The following is a 17,655-nucleotide window of genomic DNA, read 5'->3' as shown; positions in this document are numbered from 1 at the left end:
CAAGGACAGGGAAGCTGGAGGTGAAAGCCAGGAACAGGGACGAGCTGGATGTAACAGTTGTAGATGGTGAGGGAGACTGGAAAATTTGTTGGCTGAGTGTGTCAGGTATGAAGAGAGAGAGGTTGACAGGCTCCGTAACAACAATTATAGCAGATAAATGGCATAGGAGGCTAGAGAAGAGGGATAGCGGAGTCCTCACGGTGCTGGACCTGTATCAAGGGGAGAGGGAGAGAGAAAAAAAAGAGTTCTTGGTATAGGCGTGGAGAAAACGAACCATTTTAGGTGTATAGTGGTGCTCCCTGTGTTGTGCTCTCTACTCTCCTTCTGCAGATAACAGAAGGACCAGGAAGACTGAAGGGAAGGAGGACCTATGGAGCGATAGAAAGCGGAAGAGTTCACAAGAAGAAGGAAAGTGGAGGGAGCGGTCTTCAATAGATTGGTGCCAGAGACGCTGTGAATGTTAAAGCCCTAGAGGAGATAGTGGAAGAAGTGAAGAAGAAAGTGGACAACGTTCTGGTGATATGTGCGCCACGAAAAATGAAAGACAACTGAAAAGGTACGACCAGACCAGGAAACGGCTTAACAACAGGAAAGTAGAAGTGTGACTGGCTTCACCTATGAGAGCAGACGCGGTGAGGCGAGGCGTCAGCGAGGGATGGCACTCATGTGTTCACCAGAGGATAGGTTTGGACGGCCTGGAACATCGTCGAGCGGGCGCAGCACAGGGAGACCAGCAAGATGTAGCTACAGGACAGGGGAGAACAGATGGGTTTGCCTTCCTGAACACACGAGGATGAAATGAAGGAAAATGGAAAATCGTATTGTTCGAGATGATGTCCAACATAACAGGAATAGCAGAGATAGGGTGGTATGAAAACAAATCAAATTCAGGAAGACGGATGGTTTGTTGTGTTTAGGTAGAGAGAGGAAGGTAGGCGAGGAGAAGGGAAGGGAAGTAGGAGTGTTAATTAAGGAAAAGGAAGGGAGAACTGTAACAAAGATAGCCTTACAGGAAGAGATTGAAGGCAAGCTTAGATATAACAAAGGAGATCTGATAACAGTAAAGATCAATGACAGAAAAGAGGAATTGGAGTAGAAGAGGCAGGGAACCGGGAAGATAACAGGAAAATGTATGACGTGCTTCGTGTAATGAGCAAAGTGGCAAGAAATAGGAGGTGTGCGGTAATGGGAGACTTTAATGGACATGCAGGACTAAACCGTGCTCTAGTAAATAACAATGGGCAGATGTCATTAGACTTTAGTGAGATGGAAGAACTGATAATAAAAAGAATAAAAAATGGGAGTTAGAAGACTCAGTAAGCTGAAGAAATAGAGAAACCGAGTCAGCCATAGACTATATTATCGCGAACAAAGAGATAGAGAAAGAGACATGTAAAATATGAAAAAAACGAGGAGGTAGACATTTTAGATCAAATTATAATAGAAATTACTTGTAAAAACCTAGAAGAACAAGACATCTCATTAGGGGGAAGGGAGACCTGTGTGGTGTAGAGATGTCAGTTGCTTTCATCAAGGTGAGTTTGTCTGTCAAGGAATTTGGATGTCGTAAATGAAGGGATAGGGCAGGAGCAGGGTGACGTTGAGGCAGAGTGGAGTAACTCTAAGAAAGCCATAGTGGAGAGTGCAGAGAAGGGGTGTGGTATGAGACGAATGTGAGGTGGAGTGAGAAAGGGAAGTTAATGGTGGTGTGAAGAGGAAAAGGTGGATGTAAGCAAAAAAAAAAAAAAAAGCGTTTGAGGAATGGTTACAGAAGGACTGAATGTCACATGAAAGGTAAAAGGAAAGCAGAAGATGAGCAAAAAAAAGAGCTGTTCGTGATGCTGCAGGGAGGGCCGATGGAACTTTTCTTTTATTTATTTATTCATTATTTATTTATTTATTTATTCATTTTATTTTTTTGAGGGGCACCGGCCAAGGGAAACAAAATTCACAAGAAAAAAAAAGAGGGGGGGAGAGAGGGGAGAGCCCACTGAGCTGCCAGTCCTCAAACAGTCAAAAGCGATCATCAAAAATTAAAGAATAGTGTCTTGAAACCTTCCTCTTGAAAGACTTCAAGTCATAGGAAGGAGAAAATACAGAAGCAGGCAGGGAGTTCCAGAGTTTTCCAGAGAAAGGCATGAATGACTGAGAATACTGGTTAACTCTTGCATTAGAGAGATGGACAGAATAGGGGTGCGAGAAAGAAGAAAATCTTGTACAGCGAAGCTGCGGCAGGAAGGAAGGCATCCAGTTAGCAAGATCAGAAGAGCAGTTAGCATAAAAATAGTGGCAGAAAATAACAAGAGGTGCAACATTGCAGCGATGAGAAAGCGGCTGAAGACAGTCAGAGGAATTGATAAATTTCCTTGCCATAATGACTCGATCAATCCCCGCTCTCTCTCTCTCTCTCTCTCTCTCTCTCTCTCTCTCTCTCTCTCTCTCTCTCCTACTTATCACTTACGTAGGTATTTGTTATTTCAAGTCTCTGTGTGTGTGTGTGTGTGTGTGTGTGTGTGTGTGTTTCATTGTCGTTTGTGTAGGCAGAGTGAATGCCGAGATCTCGGACTTGCCTCCAGACTGCCAGTGTTCACTACGGTCTGGACATGAGTGAGAATGAGATGATTTGGATGACTGACCTAAGGTTTGGATCTTGAGTTCGAGACGGAATAAATAATGGTTCAAGTTTGTAATAAAAATTACCAGAGTTGGTTGAGATGACGGTCCGAGTTGGTATTTCAGAATGGTCCGAGTTGGAGATAGTTCGAGTTGGACCTACCCCCGAGTCCTATACCATCTCATCAACTGCTCCCATCACCACGACACGTACCCATGCAACACTCCCACTGCACTTAATATAATTTTTATCATTAACATACTGATCCCATGAATATCTTAACCTCACAGTCCCATTCATCCCATATCTATCCCTTACCACCACAACACCCTTGCAACACGCCCCTACACTCCCATGCTACCCCACACGCACACACGCACACACACATCCTTGCCTCCCGTATCTCCTCTTTTCCTGTATTGTACCTGTTCCTGTACCTGTTACACCATTCTCACTTGCCACAGCCAGAGCTCCTCTCCTTGCGCTCCCAGCAGCAACCACCCATCCCCGAGAGAAGCTCATGGCCCAAGGGATGTGTCTGGCTGAGGCAACAAAAGATAAATCTTTGGGCCAGCCATGAAGGGCCAAGCCAACCAGAATGTCTTGCACACATCACCGAACGAACTTGTTTCTCTCATTCTCACATTTACCAACGAGAAGAGAAGAACGAAAGATAATTATATAGACTTCCTGTGAGATATAATTATATAGACCTGCCTCTGGCACTGAACTTATATAGGCACACGTTATTCAGCGTTCCCTCTCATCTCCCCAGCCCCTCTCACACCTCCCAGCGACAAGAGAAGGGCCTTTTGAAAAAAAAAAAAAAAAAAAAAAAAAAAAATATATATATATATATATATATATATATATATATATATATATATATATATATATATATATATATATATATATATATATATATATATATATATATATATATATATATATATATATATATATATATATATATATATATATATATATATAGGTGCCGCGTAGAAGTGTTTCGTAATATAGAGTGCTTGGTATACATTGCTTGTACCGTATCATTATGCCCTAAATATTCGTGCGTAGAAAGTTCTCCAAGACATCTGCTGTATATACAATAAAATTATTTTAAGAAAGTACTACATCATTCATACATAAATAATATTATTAGAATTTTTGTGTACGTTTTTTAAATAAACTTTTTTGTGATGCGAATGTTTTATGGTATTGCAATCAGATGCATCAAAACACAGCTGTCAGGAGGCGAGGGGCCGGTCTGGGGGTGTCTGCTGTTTCACATCCTATTATGGAAGTTTTACCCACATGTATGGTGAGCATTCTTGTCACTTAATGTTGTTTTAGTGCCCAAGGACCCCTACCAGTCCAGCAACCCCCGCCCCCCGCCCGCAGGAGTGGCGGGAGGAGGGCACGCAGTTAGCTCAGGGCAGGTCACTCCCAGCACTCAGCTCTGCACCTCGTGGATCAGGCAGCACCAGGGCCAGGCCGTCTCCCCCCGGTGCTTGACGCTCGCCAGGGGCACTGTTGTTCTGGGTGTGGTGGAGTAAAGTGCTGTACAGGACGTGTGGTGCGCCAGTGACATGGGAGTGGCGGTGTTGGCGAGGCGTGTGAGTGTTGCCCCCTCTGATATTTGCCTGTGGTTGTTATAGTGCTGTTTTGGAGAGGAATATATTATTTCCATTATTTTAAAAGAATGTTAGGATAGTATTAAGATAACATTAGGATTTTCATTTGATGGTCAATTTAGGTTAGGTGTATATTAATTAAGTTCTTTAATTTCACTGCTGATCTCATTGAGTAAATCATGATTTGAAAAATTGTCATATTCTGCCGACAAATAAGTTGTCAGTACCTGGAAATGACAGTAATATATAATTTTGAATCATTAAAAAGTTTGGGATGAAGGGTTAGGAGGCCAGTAAGGTTAAGTAAGGTTAGATTAGGAGTAGGAGACTAAAAAGTCTAGGTCTAGTGTAATTTAGAAAGTGCCCTAAACTTTGTGGCTGTTGGGAATTTGGTAGATGACAGATAAGGGACTGTGTGGTGGCTGGGGAGTGTTGCATGGTGGAGGTGGTGAGGTGAGGTGCTGCAGGCCACAGCCCTGACCTTGATGGCCCAGACTTGTTATCTTTGTTAAGATAGTGTGATTTTGCTGAGAAGCTGTTATTATATTAACCCAAAACACATCAAAATATAGCGGAATGAAGTAGTTCCACCTTTAACTTTGACAGAAGTTAAACGTGTTGTTGTCAACGATATGAAAGTGTGTGTGGTAATTCTTTATTTCTACATTCAAATTACATAAAGTCTTTTGGTTATAATGTAATTATAGTGATAAGATACTCAAGGCCAGCTGAGTGTACTGCTGGCTTGTACCACTGCCAGCACCCTGTTCTGTCTGGTGTCCCCCGCTGGTGGCATACCCATCTGGTCCTCCAGTCACATCCCTCAGTAGTTCCTTGTATTCTCATCTCTTCATATATTGTAATCTTATGGATTTGAGGGAATATATATATATATATATATATATATATATATATATATATATATATATATATATATATATATATATATATATATATATATATATATATATATATATATATATATATATTCTGGACTCATGCACTTACTATTTATGTTGTTTCTGTCCAGGATGTGGAGCATAGCAGAGTATATATTGACCAGCTGTACTCAAACGACTCACAAAAATGCTTCCAGGCAGTGAGGTGAGTAAAACCCATATTTATGTTTGTCACTTTGTTCCTCAACATTTATCATAAAGTCACAGGTTTACATTCAAGAAAGCATGTGAATACTATGAGCCTGATGACACGTTATTAAAGATGAGCAAATATTCTTGGCAGCGAGTTGAAGTTTGCGGTGATAGGCAGTGTGCGGGAGAAAGGCTCCATCATCGAGCAGGGCGTGGTGGTGCGGCTGCTGCAGATACTACGGGCTCCTGAGCTGGACATTCTGCTCAAGACTGAGGTGGCAACAGTGCTCAACTCCCTGGCCAAGGGTCTGCCAGAGCATGCAGCGGCGCTGGTGCAGGCTGGGCTGCTGCCTGTCCTGTGGGAACGTGAGTCACTTGTGCATGCATCATCTGTGAGTGTGTCATGTATGGGTTGTGTACGTGTGTGTGTATGTGTGTGTGTACATGCGCTGTGAATGTGTGTTGTGTGCATGCATGTCAACCTGGTATGTATGTAGGTAAATATTCATTGAGTCATTGCCTCATATTTACAGTAGTAACTATTTAATGTGATGTTTTAACCAGTGATTGTTCTTCCACCATGAACACGCAGAGCTTGAGAGCTGCCCGAGTGGAGGGAGTGGCAGTGCGTACACTCAGATGCTGCTGTGCTGCTTGCGCTCTATATATCGGCAAGGATGTGCCCCGCCACCCCCCGCCTGGGACCAGAAGCTGCTGTCCTCACTCATCCAGCACGGCTACCACCCCCCCAGCAACCAGGAATGTGTTGCTAACATCCTTGCTCATGCCTGCAAGGTATCCAGGGTTTGTGTGATGTGTGCTTTTTAGATGCATGACTTGTCTGTAAGTTTGTCTGTAAGTTGAGTCTGTGAGAGAAAGTGTCTGTATTACCAGTCTGTAACCCAATTAATACAATTGTTAAATTGTTATCTCCTGAGTGGAGAATTTAAAATACTTTCTGCTGTGAAATGTCTATATTTTCTGTCACAGATGTCAAAAAATCATGACTGATTAATGAAATATTATTGATTGAAATATATATATATATTTGACAAATATGTGAATTTCTCGGATATTGTTAACTAAAAATACGGGTTATTTTGAGTAGCACCAGTTGAACGTGTATATGAAATCTGACGTTTTGGTTGTGTGTGCATGTGGATGCGTTGTAAATGAAGCACACTTGACCTGGAGGGCAGCAGGAGGGAGAGTGGGTGCTAATGCCTAATGCCTTGGCAGACAAATGAGCAGCAGCAGCAGCTAGTGGATGCTGGTGGTGCTGATCTGGTGGCCTGCTTGCTGTGTTCCCCAGTGTCAAGGGTACAACTCCCAGCACTACACTGCCTCACTGCAATGTGCTTCAAGTGAGTGCTACATCTACTGTTCCTCAGGCAGTCACTGTATAGCTGCACTCACTATGCAGTATCTTGACCTTGAGGAAAATCTAAATCAGCAATTGACTCTGTGCAAGCTAGTGTAATGTTTCTCTCCTGCTAATTTACCATCCCTTTGTAACTAATTCTCCTGTGCAGCAATGAGAGAGTGTCATCCATAATAGCCACCAAGAGCTATGGAGGGAAGGCAGTGCCGGACCTCCTGGTGGGGCTGATGGCACGGGACAGACCTCGGGATATGCAGCTTGCCGCCGCCACCGCCCTCACCTTCCTTCACCGTGCTGGAGCTCTCTCTGCCGACGACCCAAGAATCATCTATAAAACCTTGCAGTGTTTGGTGTGTGCTGGAGATTGTGTGCTGCAGAGTTTTAGTGTTGTGGAAGCTACTGGTGTGTGTGTGTGTGTGTGTGTGTGTGTGTGTGTGTGTGTGTGTGTGTGTGTGTGTGTGTGTGTGTGTTTTCTTCATTTGAAGGCACAAAGAAAGGCTACATATTTGAGATGAACCAAGAAATGTAGAGAAGGCAAAGATGTTTGTATAGTTTAGGAAAGTATAGGTATTCATGTAGGAGACAAAATGAATAGAGTGTAATGACAAGGAGTTTGCATCAACCTAGAGAAAAACTGGATAATGTGGAGATGGAACATTCAGATGTAATCCAGGCTTTGTGTATTACTGCTAGGTACAAGGTGGTGGCAAGCGCTCTCACTAAACCTTGCCGTCATCCATCAGGTACGGATGTGCAGGCGTGACAGAGAGGTGTGGGAGAGGGTGGAGGCGGCCAACACTCTTGCCTACCTGACCGAGGTGAGCACCGACCTGCAGCGGACAGCAGCTATGACGGACCACCTCATCCACACTATGAACGACTACCTGAAGGACACCACCCCTCCCAACGCATCCGTGCCCCAGGGCATCTCTGTCTCGCCCGTCGTAAGGCTCCTCACCACTTTCCTGTTCCTCTGTTATATGAGTGATTTGTTTTTATTGTTAATATTTTGTTTTTTATACACCTGTATTTTTGACACGCCTGTTTTTCTATCTGTTTTTTAGTGTTATGCTATCATGGCTATTTATTTATTGATTGATTTTTATTAATTTTTGACAACTACATAATGGATGTCATTTGAGAAGCACACATATAATGGGAATTAAGGTTAATTTAATTTGTTGTGGTTTCTTAATAGAATAGAATGTTTGAAATATGCAGAGGAAGTATGAAATAATACACTGAGTTTTATTGTCTTTTTGTTTGCAAAATTCAATTCACATATATTATTCACAGTACATCCTTCCTCTTTCTCTCATACTCCTGCCTCTGTCCCCTGCCACATCATCTGTACACTGTCTTACTCTACCTTATATGTTGCCCCCCATGTATGCCTCACACTTGCCTCTGCCTCCCCCTTTCTGCCTCGCTCACTCGACCTCACCCTTCTACTCCCCATGCATGCCTCATACTTGCCTGTCCTTCCTGCAGTCCTGCCGGCAGTATGACAACCCCAGCACGTGGCCAGAGCTGATGGTGGGGGCGGCACTCAAGGTGTATGCCTCCCTGGGTGCCAACGACGAGGACATCCGGCAGAGGGTGATCAAGACGGATGTGCTCATGAACACCATTGTCACGTCTCTCTCCGCCGCCAGTCCCCCCGTGCAGCTGGCAGCCGTCAGATGTCTACACTCCCTCTCCAGATCAGTGCACACGCTCAGAACAACTCTTCAGGTGAGCCCTTGATTGTAACACCTGTGATATCTTCAAGTTTTAATTACATCTCATTTTGTTTATCCCTTAGGATGTGATGCAGACCATTTTTTTGGCTTCTCATTGCAAGCATGCGTTCACACACACACACACACACACACACACACATGCAGCAGGCACTCTGGGACAGGCTTGCCAGAGAAAAATAAGGACCAACCAGCTTCACATGTACAAATTGTTTCATGTTAGGGAGTGTGCTGAGACCAGAGTTACCTAATCAGTTTAAAACCCTCTTTTCCAGCAGCATGGTATTAGCCCTCCTAATACAGCACATCTCTCATAGGTGGTGGATTAATTAGGTGACGAGGTGATGGTGTTTCCGCAGGACCATGTGGTGTGGCGGCCCCTCATGACAGTACTCAAGACCTCCAACAATGAGGAGCTGGTCACGGTGTCCTCATCCACGCTGTGCAACCTGCTGCTGGAGTTCTCACCTTCCAAAGAGCAAATCTTGGACCAGGGGGCGGTGGAGTTCCTGTGTGGCCTCACTAGACGGCCTCATCCTGGCCTCAGACTAAACGCGGTGTGGGCGCTGATGAACATGGCTTTCCAGGCGGAGCACAGAGTCAAGGCAAGCACTCCACCTCCTCTACTGGGACCAGGCTTTCCTATTTTTTTTTTTTTTTTTTTTTTTTTTTTTTTTTTTTTTTATGCAAGAGGAGTACTGGCCAAGGGCAACAAAATATCATATAAAAAAAGGCCCACTAAGGTCCCAGTTCGTGAAGAGAGAGAAAAAAAAGAGAGCCAAAATGGTCATTCAGAGCTGCAGAAGTGTCTTGATGTGTTTCCTCTACTATGACAAACTGGTTTCTTAATGGTATATTGCCTGTATATAACCTCATTAGTAAAAATTGTCTTAATTTTGTGAGTTGTTGGGCATTGTTATCTAGAATTATTAAGACCTACAGGTATTTTGAACCTATAAATTCTGATGCTACTTTTAGTTGTAAGTTTGTGTTTTGAGTTATTTCCTGATGCCGTGTTGTTCCCAGACTGTTATTCCCTCAGAAGTGTATTCATTACTCATCAGAGCAACTAAGCTCTGTATTTTTATCAGGTATATTTAGAAACCCTTGGTGAAAGATATGCATTGCAAGAAGCCTCCTCTTCTTACAATATTCATGGCTAAAGAGTCTTAACAGTTCTAACTTTGATAACTGATTGGCAGGTGTCCATCTTGCACCACCTTGGGACAGACCAGATCTTCCGCCTGCTGTCAGATACGGACGTCCACATCCTCATGAAGACGCTGGGCCTGCTGAGGAACCTGCTCTCCACCAAGGGCCACATCGACCAAATCATGCAGTGCCATGGCAAGGAGATCATGCAGGTGAGCCTCTCAGTGCAGAAAATGGATCAAGAGTCAAGTAATCTGCTGCATTTAAACTGTTTGTACCATTTTTTCTCTCAATCTTATGTCTTTGTGTGTCTTGAGGATGTGTCAGTCAGCAGGTTTTGTGAGATTGTCAGCAGATGAGAAGACCTGATTGAGGCAAAACACAGCCTGCAGGTCACATAGGCAAGAGTGCAGTTAAGTAATGTGTGGCTGGTTTGATATCCTCTAGCACCAGGCTACACTTGCATTGCCCTGTGGTGTTAAGAAGTGTGTATTGAACCTACAGCACTCTTGGAGTAAATCTGACAACGTTGTAGAGCAGGAATTAAGTTTTTCAATAAAGAGTAAACAAAATTGTGCTGCAAGATTAGAAATTACACTACATTCACATTTTATTTGTTCATAATTGTTTCCATTTCCACTTTAATATATTTAATGAGGAACCTAACCTGTTTATACTATTTTATTGAAAGGCATATAAAACACTACAGACAATGCAATCATGTGTGGAAGTAGATTCAAGCTGTGGTGTTGGTGGTAGTGGTGGTGGTGTGTGGGCCAGGCAAGCAAGTGTACATGATTGTGTGTTGTGGCAGGCCATCATCCTCATCCTGGAGGGGGAACACTCTGCCGAGGTGAAGGAACAGGCTCTCTGCATCCTGGCGAACATTGCCGACGGGGACATTGCCAAGTCTGCCATTATGTCCAATGAAGATGTCCTCAAAAAACTCATGAATTATATGGTAAGTAGTGGCTCCCATGCAGGATTCCTGAGAGACTTCCTTAATGTTTTCACTGCCATGGCTTCTCAAGATACCAAAGTGTTCTGATGCAGGTTTTTAGTGCAATTTAAGTCCTGTAGTTTGAATTTTTGCTTATTTAAATTTTCCAGGTTTTCTCATATTAAGTATCAAGTGTCATCCTGTCATTGTAAGTCAGTATTGTGAAGAACAAGTGAGTTACATGGTAAATAGTGATGGCCATGAAAGTTACACATGATTCCTGACACATTCACCAAACTAGTGCTCCATAACCCATTCTGAAGCAGCCTAGTATTACTTAATCTTATATAGGTTATGATCAATTTATTTATTTATTTATTTATTTATTTATTTATTTTATCTATTTATTTTTTATGTAAGAGGCACTCTGGCCTAGGGCAACATAACATTATAAAGAAAAGACCCACTCAAGTTGTCAATCCCTATAGAATATAATGAAAAAAAAAAGGATATCCAAAATTTGATAAGTTCCTTGAAATTGCATGCATGAGTGATGACACCCTCATCAAAGCAGTGCCACAACCCCCACTCCACACCAGCTCACTGTTATGTCCCCTGCAGGTGATACCCAACGTGAAGCTCCAGATTGCTGCCACCTTCTGCATCAGCAACCTCATCTGGAACGTGGAGGAGGGCGCGGCGGAGCGGCAAAACAAGCTGAGGGAGATGGGCGTGTATAAGTTGCTCCAGAACCTCATGACCACCACTGACACAGGACTCTTTGACAAGTGAGTGAGTGTGTGTGTGTGTGTGTGTGTGTGTGTGTGTGTGTGTGTGTGTGTGTGTGTGTGTGTGTGTGTGTGTGTGTGTGTGTGTGTGTCCTTACCTAATTGTATTTTTACAGGGTTGAGTCAAGCTTGTAATGTCCTGTTTTCAAAGTTAATTTATCTCATTTATCTTTAAAGCTATGAATGTGTGTGTGTGTGTGTGTGTGTGTGTGTGTGTGTGTGTGTGTGTGTGTGTGTGTGTGTGTGTGTGTGTGTGTGTGTGTGTGTGTGTGTCATGGTGACCTGCCAACATAAAGGCCTCATTTTGATCTCTGTCATCCAATACAACAGTTTGCCTTCACCGCTAGTAACACACACTCTCCTCTTGTCCACAGAGTCAAGACAGCCCTGCAACAGTTCCACTAAAATCAGGTCTTCTTGCGTCAATTTAGAATGATTTCTATATATAGATATATATTATACATGATAACTAGAGTGCTACAGAGTCACTTTTATTCATGCTGGGCTCTCACTTCCTGCCGCAGAAGTGGTGTCGCAGTGGTGTCTATTTTTTTCTGAGCTGACGATGGAGTGATGCAATGAGATTCTCCTCAAATTGAAGTTTTTAGTAATCTTCTCTTTATGTTCAATTTGTATGTACAGTAACTGTATATACTAATCTTCTTATGAGCAGAAAACTAAGTATGTATAGCTGTGACTGACCTCAGTTCTTTGTTTACTAGTTTAGGTCCAAAAATGAAAACCAGTTTCTTGTAACAATTACAGAACCCACCTGTGTTGAATTGTTTTGTTTGTAACATAACAAAACATTGTAATCTGTTTTGGTCGCATGAATGTGTTATGTATATTTAACTTTATTTTTATGGCAATGGTAAAAGTATGATTTTGCAAGTTTGGGTGGTGCAGTGACAATTCTACAAGTCCTGGTACTGCATGTAGAGGACTAATTCTGTTGTATCATAATTTCCCTTGAGCTGGAGTGTACATACTTCATATTTTTTTTCTTAACACATTAGGCACACAAAAGTCTCCCCAGCAGATGTGGGTACTGATGCAATGGTTAGGTAGGCTAATGCTCCTCATCTTGTGTTATTTATTTACATGTTTGTCTCTTTCTCTTCTCCACCTGCTTTAGGTTGTCTTGAGAATTATCCTCTTCTGTTGATTTGTGTATTCCTTCAGTCTTTTCCTCTATGATGTAGTTATGAATAAATTAATATAACTTCCATTTTTGTTCTCTGTTCCCCTTTCCTCTTCACCTAATAGAACTCATTATTTTTCTATAAATTTATTTTGCTACATCCTAAGCTTCCTTCTGTCTTCCCAATAAAGTGTATTTTCTATACTAATCTATTCTGGTAATACTGATAAGAAATCAATGCAATGCAATCAATGCCAAAAGTTTAAACATTTACAGCAAAACCTTATTAACTTACATGGAATAAAATATTGTCCAGGGAAATTATCTGTCTATCTATCTGTTTACTAAGTATCTATTTAACTTTCTGTCTGTCTGTCTGTCTGTCTATCTGTCTGTCTGTTTGCATGTTTGTCTGTATACCAGGCTTACATTTAACTTCGGTGGAATGAGACATAAGATCACAACATCTCATTGTAGGAATAAGAATATAGTGAAGGTGGTCTCCCCATCTCTGTCTCATGACACGGAGAAGTGTAGCAATATTCTTCCATTCCAGTCCTGGAATGTGTGGTCATCCATGTCCCTCTGTATGCAGGGAAGTGATGCTTGCAATTATTGATTATTGTGTTGGTTAACTCTGAAAACTAAAACTACTAATACTCATGTGTTTAGTTGTGTGTGTGTTCAGTTTTTAGATTAACCCAGCAAGGCAAAGAGAGGAATGTTAATTGCACATAAGTTCTTTGAAAATATAAGTTGACAGAATGCAGTATGTTAATTCACTTGGATGATGTTTACCAGTTACCAAAAAGTCTGAATTCTGAACATGCATTGTGTACAAGTTAATAAGATTTTGCTGTGTGACTTGAGTTTCCAGTGTTTTACATTTTTACAGTTTAGTAGGAAATAATGCAGACACGCAACCATTCATTTCAAATTAGAAGAAGGAAGTAACACAAATACACTTCACATTAGTCTTCATACTTTAAAAAAGCAATCAACACACACACACACACACACACACCACATACACTCACACACCACACACACACACACACCACACACACACACACACACACACACACACACACACACACACACACACACATTCACTCACTCACTCACTCACTCACTCACACACACACACACACACACACACACACACACACACTATTGGTCAGCAGACTTGGAAAAAAAGGAGTGACACACAATATTGACCTACAAACTTGATAAACACACACACACACACACACACACACACACACACACGTGCACGCACAACAATTGGTCTACGAACTTGGAAAGGTACAAATGTTGTTCTTACGAGGTCATAAAGCTTTACTGCAGGCACAGGAATGAAGTGACAGGTATAGATACTTAGTTCTGTCATTCTGAGTCAATAGTTTTTTTATAATGAAAATTTTCTTTTGTTTATGTGTCAGCCACTGATATTAAAAAAGAAAAAAATGTGATTGAATCTATTTACCAGATCTTTTATTCTATCCTACTGTAGTGACAGGAAGGTTCAAAGCAGTGAAAAGCCAGGGGGGGGGGGGCGTCTTGGTGGTGGTTTCTGCTCTAACTGGTAAGGTCTTGGAGTTGTGTTGTCTTCAGCGTCCTGCCAACCTTCAGTGTCCTGCAAGAACCACTGTGTATAATTAAAATATTTAGAGTTCTTAGGAGTGCAGCATAGATGAAAATCATATTTCACTTTAAAATAAAATTGACACGAACATTTTTTTTGGCTGATATATGATTTTTACATCAATATTCTTCTATTCCACATTTTATTTTTTTAAACTAAAAATTTAATCACAAAAATTTTTCATTTTTTTTACTGGTCCTGACCTGTGTTAAAAAAAATAAAAATAAATAGAAATTTGGTCCAAAATTTTTTATCTGATAACTGGGATATTTTCTTTATTTAAAAAAGATCCATAGTGTATAGTTAAAATATTATTTAGAGTTCTTAGGAGTGAAGTATAGCTACAAAGCATATTTCACTTTAGAGTTAACAAACCAATACAATTCTTTATTTCTTCATGAACACTATAATTACTCCCTTGCTTACCCAGTTATCAAGACACAGTTACTTCACATCCCTCTCTTATTTCTCCTTCCATAGTTCAAGTAGTAGGCACATTTCTTCTACATAATTGATTTTGATATAAATTATGTAAAAATATTTACAATATATATACCTAGATTTTCATAAAGTACAATAATGAAAGAAACAAAAGTAGAGGTGGAAGTATATTCTGAAGGCTGCAGAGTATTGACATTATACCAACACCAAGGAGGAGGCAGCACACGCCTGCCGAAACGATAATTACTCCCAGTGGGGTCTTAAGCATTGGACCAGGGGGTGCTATGAATTTATGAGCTGTGACCTCACTGAACACTCCCCACTGTGTCTCACAACACAAGGGGGCAGTCACAGCCTGCCCTCTAAAGACAACTCTTCCTTCACACAAAGCTACATGCACCTGTTTACACACACACCTTCACTGAAAATTAAAAATTATCATGGCGACTCCTACACCAGCCTCGGAGTCCCCATCTGGGGAGGGGAGCACAATTGTCCCCAGGTCGGACTGCTCTTCTGGTATTGATCCTAAAAGTGTCTTGACCGCACCCCTCCCCCACCCTGAACTTTTTCTTCATTAATTTCTGCACCATTCGCGGTCTTAGATCAAATGTTCAATCTGTAGAACACCACCTCTCCTCTATTAAACCTCATCTTCTTTTGCTCACTGAAAGACAGGTGTCTGAGGCAACTGACAGTAGCCCCTTTTCTGTTTCCTCCTACTTTCTCTATCCTCATTTTCACTCCAAAGCTGGATGTTGCGTTTATGTGCGCAATGACAACTGCTCTCGTGCCCATGCTCTTGAACCTTCCGAGTTTTCCACTATCTGGCTACGACTACAGTCACTCTCAAACTAAATTTATCTGATGTATACCTATCACCTATGAAAAAAAAAACTCCTCTGACTATAGGAAATTCTTTGACTACCTAATTTCCAAAGTGGAGCACATTCTGACTCTTCCCTCTTGCGGAGACCTCCATTCTTGGAAACTTCAGTGTTCACCACCAGATTTGGCTTTACTCTCCCATCGCTGACCATCCTGGTGAACTAGTTATCTTTGAACTAGCTATATGGTGAACTTTGCTATCCTCCACTACCTAGAGCAACTGGTGCAACACCCTACTCATATTCCTGACCGTCTTGAAGATACGCCCAACATTCTTGACCTTTTCCTATCCTCTAATTCTTCTGCTTATGCTGTCACCCTTTCTTCTCTGGTGGGCTCCTCCGGTCACAAACTCATATCTGTATCTTGTCCTATCGCTCCAATCCCTCCTCGGGATCCCCAAAGCGGAGGTGCCTCTGGAATTTTGCCTCTGCTAATTGGGGAGACCTGAGGAGGTATTTTGCTGATTTTCTTGGAATGACTACTGCTTCCGTGTCAGAGACCCGTCTTTGTGTGCCGAGCGCATAACAGAAGTTATAGTGTCTGGCATGGAGGCGTACATTCCTCACTCTTTTTCTCGACCTAAAACTTTCAAACCTTGGTTTAACACATTTGTTCTCGGCTGTACATGATAGAGGGGTGGCCCACAAAGGGTATTTGATCCTTTCCATCATCTGAATCTCATGCCCTTTATATTTCTGCCCGAAACCATGCCAAGTCTGTTCTCCAATAAGCCAAAAACTCCTTCATTAATAGAATGTCAAAATTTTTCAAGATCTAACTTCCCTCATGACTTCTAGCATCTAGCCAAAAATATCTCCAATAATTTTGCTTCTTTATCTTTCAACCTGATGGCACCACTGCCATCTCATCTATTTTTAAAGCTGAACTCTTCGCTCAAACCTTTGCTAAAACGTCGACCTTGAATGATTCAGGGCTTGTTCCTCCCTCTCCTCCGCTCATACCGCTGTTTGAGACGGTAGAATCGAAGACTTTTCGTCTTATCAGCTCCTCTCTAACTGACTGTCTTCAGCCTCTCTCTCATCGCCGCAGTGTTTCATCTTTTGCTATCTTTTATCGCTATTTACATGCTAATTGTTCTTCTGATCTTGCTAACTGCATGCCTCCCCCCCTCCCGCAGCCTCACTCCACGAGACTTTCTTTTTCGCATCCCTATTCTGTCCATCTCTCTAATGCAAGAGTTAACCAGTATTCTCAATCATTCATCCCTTTCTCTGGAAAACTCTGGAACTCCCTGCCTGCTTCAGTATTTCCACCTTCCTATGACTTGAACTCTTTTAAAAGGGAGGTTTCAAGACACTTACCCTGTAATAATGCTGCTGTGGTAGACGGTCACTGTTCTTCTCCTAAATCTATTAACAGTGGTGTTCCTCAGGGTTCTGTCCTGTCACCCACTCTCTTCTTATTATTCATTAATGATCTTCTAAACCAAACTTCTTGTCCTATCCACTCCTACGCTGATGATACCACCCTGCACTTTTCCACGTCTTTTCATAGACGTCCAACCCTTCAGGAGGTAAACATATCACGCAGGGAAGCCACAGAACGCCTGACTTCAGATCTTTCTAAAATTTCTGATTGCGGCAGAGCAAACTTGGTATTGTTCAATGCCTCAAAAACTCAATTCCTCCATCTATCAACTCGGCACAACCTTCCAGACAACTATCCCCTCTTCTTTAATAACACTCAACTGTCCCCCTCTTCTACACTGAACATCCTCGATCTGTCCTTTACTTATAATCTGAACTGGAAACTTCACATCTCATCTCTAGCTAAAACAGCATCTATGAAGTTAGGTGTTCTGAGACGTCTCCGCCAGTTTTTCTCACCCCCCCCCCCCCAGCTGCTAACTCTGTACAAGGGCCTTATCCGTCCATGTATGGAGTATGCTTCACATGTCTGGGGGGGTTCCACTCATACTGCTCTTCTAGACAGGGTGGAATCAAAAGCTTTTCGTCTCATCAACTCCTCTCCTCTAACTGACTGTCTTCAGCCTCTCTCTCACCGCCGCAATGTTGCATATCTAGCTGTCTTCTACCGCTATTTTCATGCTAACTGCTCTTCTGATCTTGCTAACTGCATGCCTCCCCTCCTTCCGCGGCCTCGCTGCACAAGACTTTCTTCTTTCTCTCACCCCTATTCTGTCCACCTCTCTAACGCAAGAGTTAACCAGTATTCTC

At 42.1% G+C, this 17,655-nt stretch overlaps 1 protein-coding gene across 3 annotated transcripts; it reads left to right on the top strand.

Annotated features, from left to right (window-relative positions):
• Window positions 1–3,810: 3,810 nt before the first annotated feature.
• On the top strand, window positions 3,811–13,963 carry LOC135093700 (armadillo repeat-containing protein 8-like). Of its 3 annotated transcripts, none has more exons than XM_063993213.1 (13): window positions 3,811–3,935; window positions 5,279–5,352; window positions 5,491–5,705; window positions 5,932–6,143; window positions 6,579–6,703; window positions 6,872–7,070; window positions 7,464–7,664; window positions 8,212–8,454; window positions 8,819–9,064; window positions 9,662–9,823; window positions 10,426–10,572; window positions 11,173–11,339; window positions 11,714–13,963. In XM_063993213.1, exons 1-13 carry the CDS (start codon window positions 3,843–3,845, stop codon window positions 11,742–11,744), a joined length of 2,115 nt encoding a protein of 704 aa, XP_063849283.1. In that variant the 5' UTR covers window positions 3,811–3,842; the 3' UTR covers window positions 11,745–13,963. The 3 variants fall into 3 exon arrangements, with proteins under 3 accessions (XP_063849283.1, XP_063849284.1, XP_063849285.1); XM_063993214.1 differs by having other exon boundaries at window positions 3,812–3,935; window positions 5,932–6,134; XM_063993215.1 differs by lacking the exon at window positions 3,811–3,935 and adding an exon at window positions 4,084–4,230.
• Window positions 13,964–17,655: the final 3,692 nt, after the last annotated feature.

This window comes from Scylla paramamosain, chromosome 43 (genome assembly GCF_035594125.1).
Source record: "Scylla paramamosain isolate STU-SP2022 chromosome 43, ASM3559412v1, whole genome shotgun sequence".
In the NCBI taxonomy this organism is placed as follows: Eukaryota; Metazoa; Arthropoda; class Malacostraca; order Decapoda; family Portunidae; genus Scylla; species Scylla paramamosain.
Note: the sequence above shows the minus strand (reverse complement) of the source record. Positions and strands in the feature narration are given on the sequence as shown.

What these genes read in the sequence shown, in the direction of transcription:
- LOC135093700 (XM_063993213.1), top strand. Translation starts at nt 3,843, where the DNA reads ATGCATCAAAACACAGCTGTCAGGAGGCGAGGGGCCGGTCTGGGGGTG. An exon ending in CGCTCAGAACAACTCTTCAG is followed by an intron (nt 8,455 to 8,818) that starts GTGAGCCCTTGA and finishes GTGTTTCCGCAG; the next exon opens with GACCATGTGGTGTGGCGGCC. An exon ending in GACACAGGACTCTTTGACAA is followed by an intron (nt 11,340 to 11,713) that starts GTGAGTGAGTGT and finishes TCTTGTCCACAG; the next exon opens with AGTCAAGACAGCCCTGCAAC.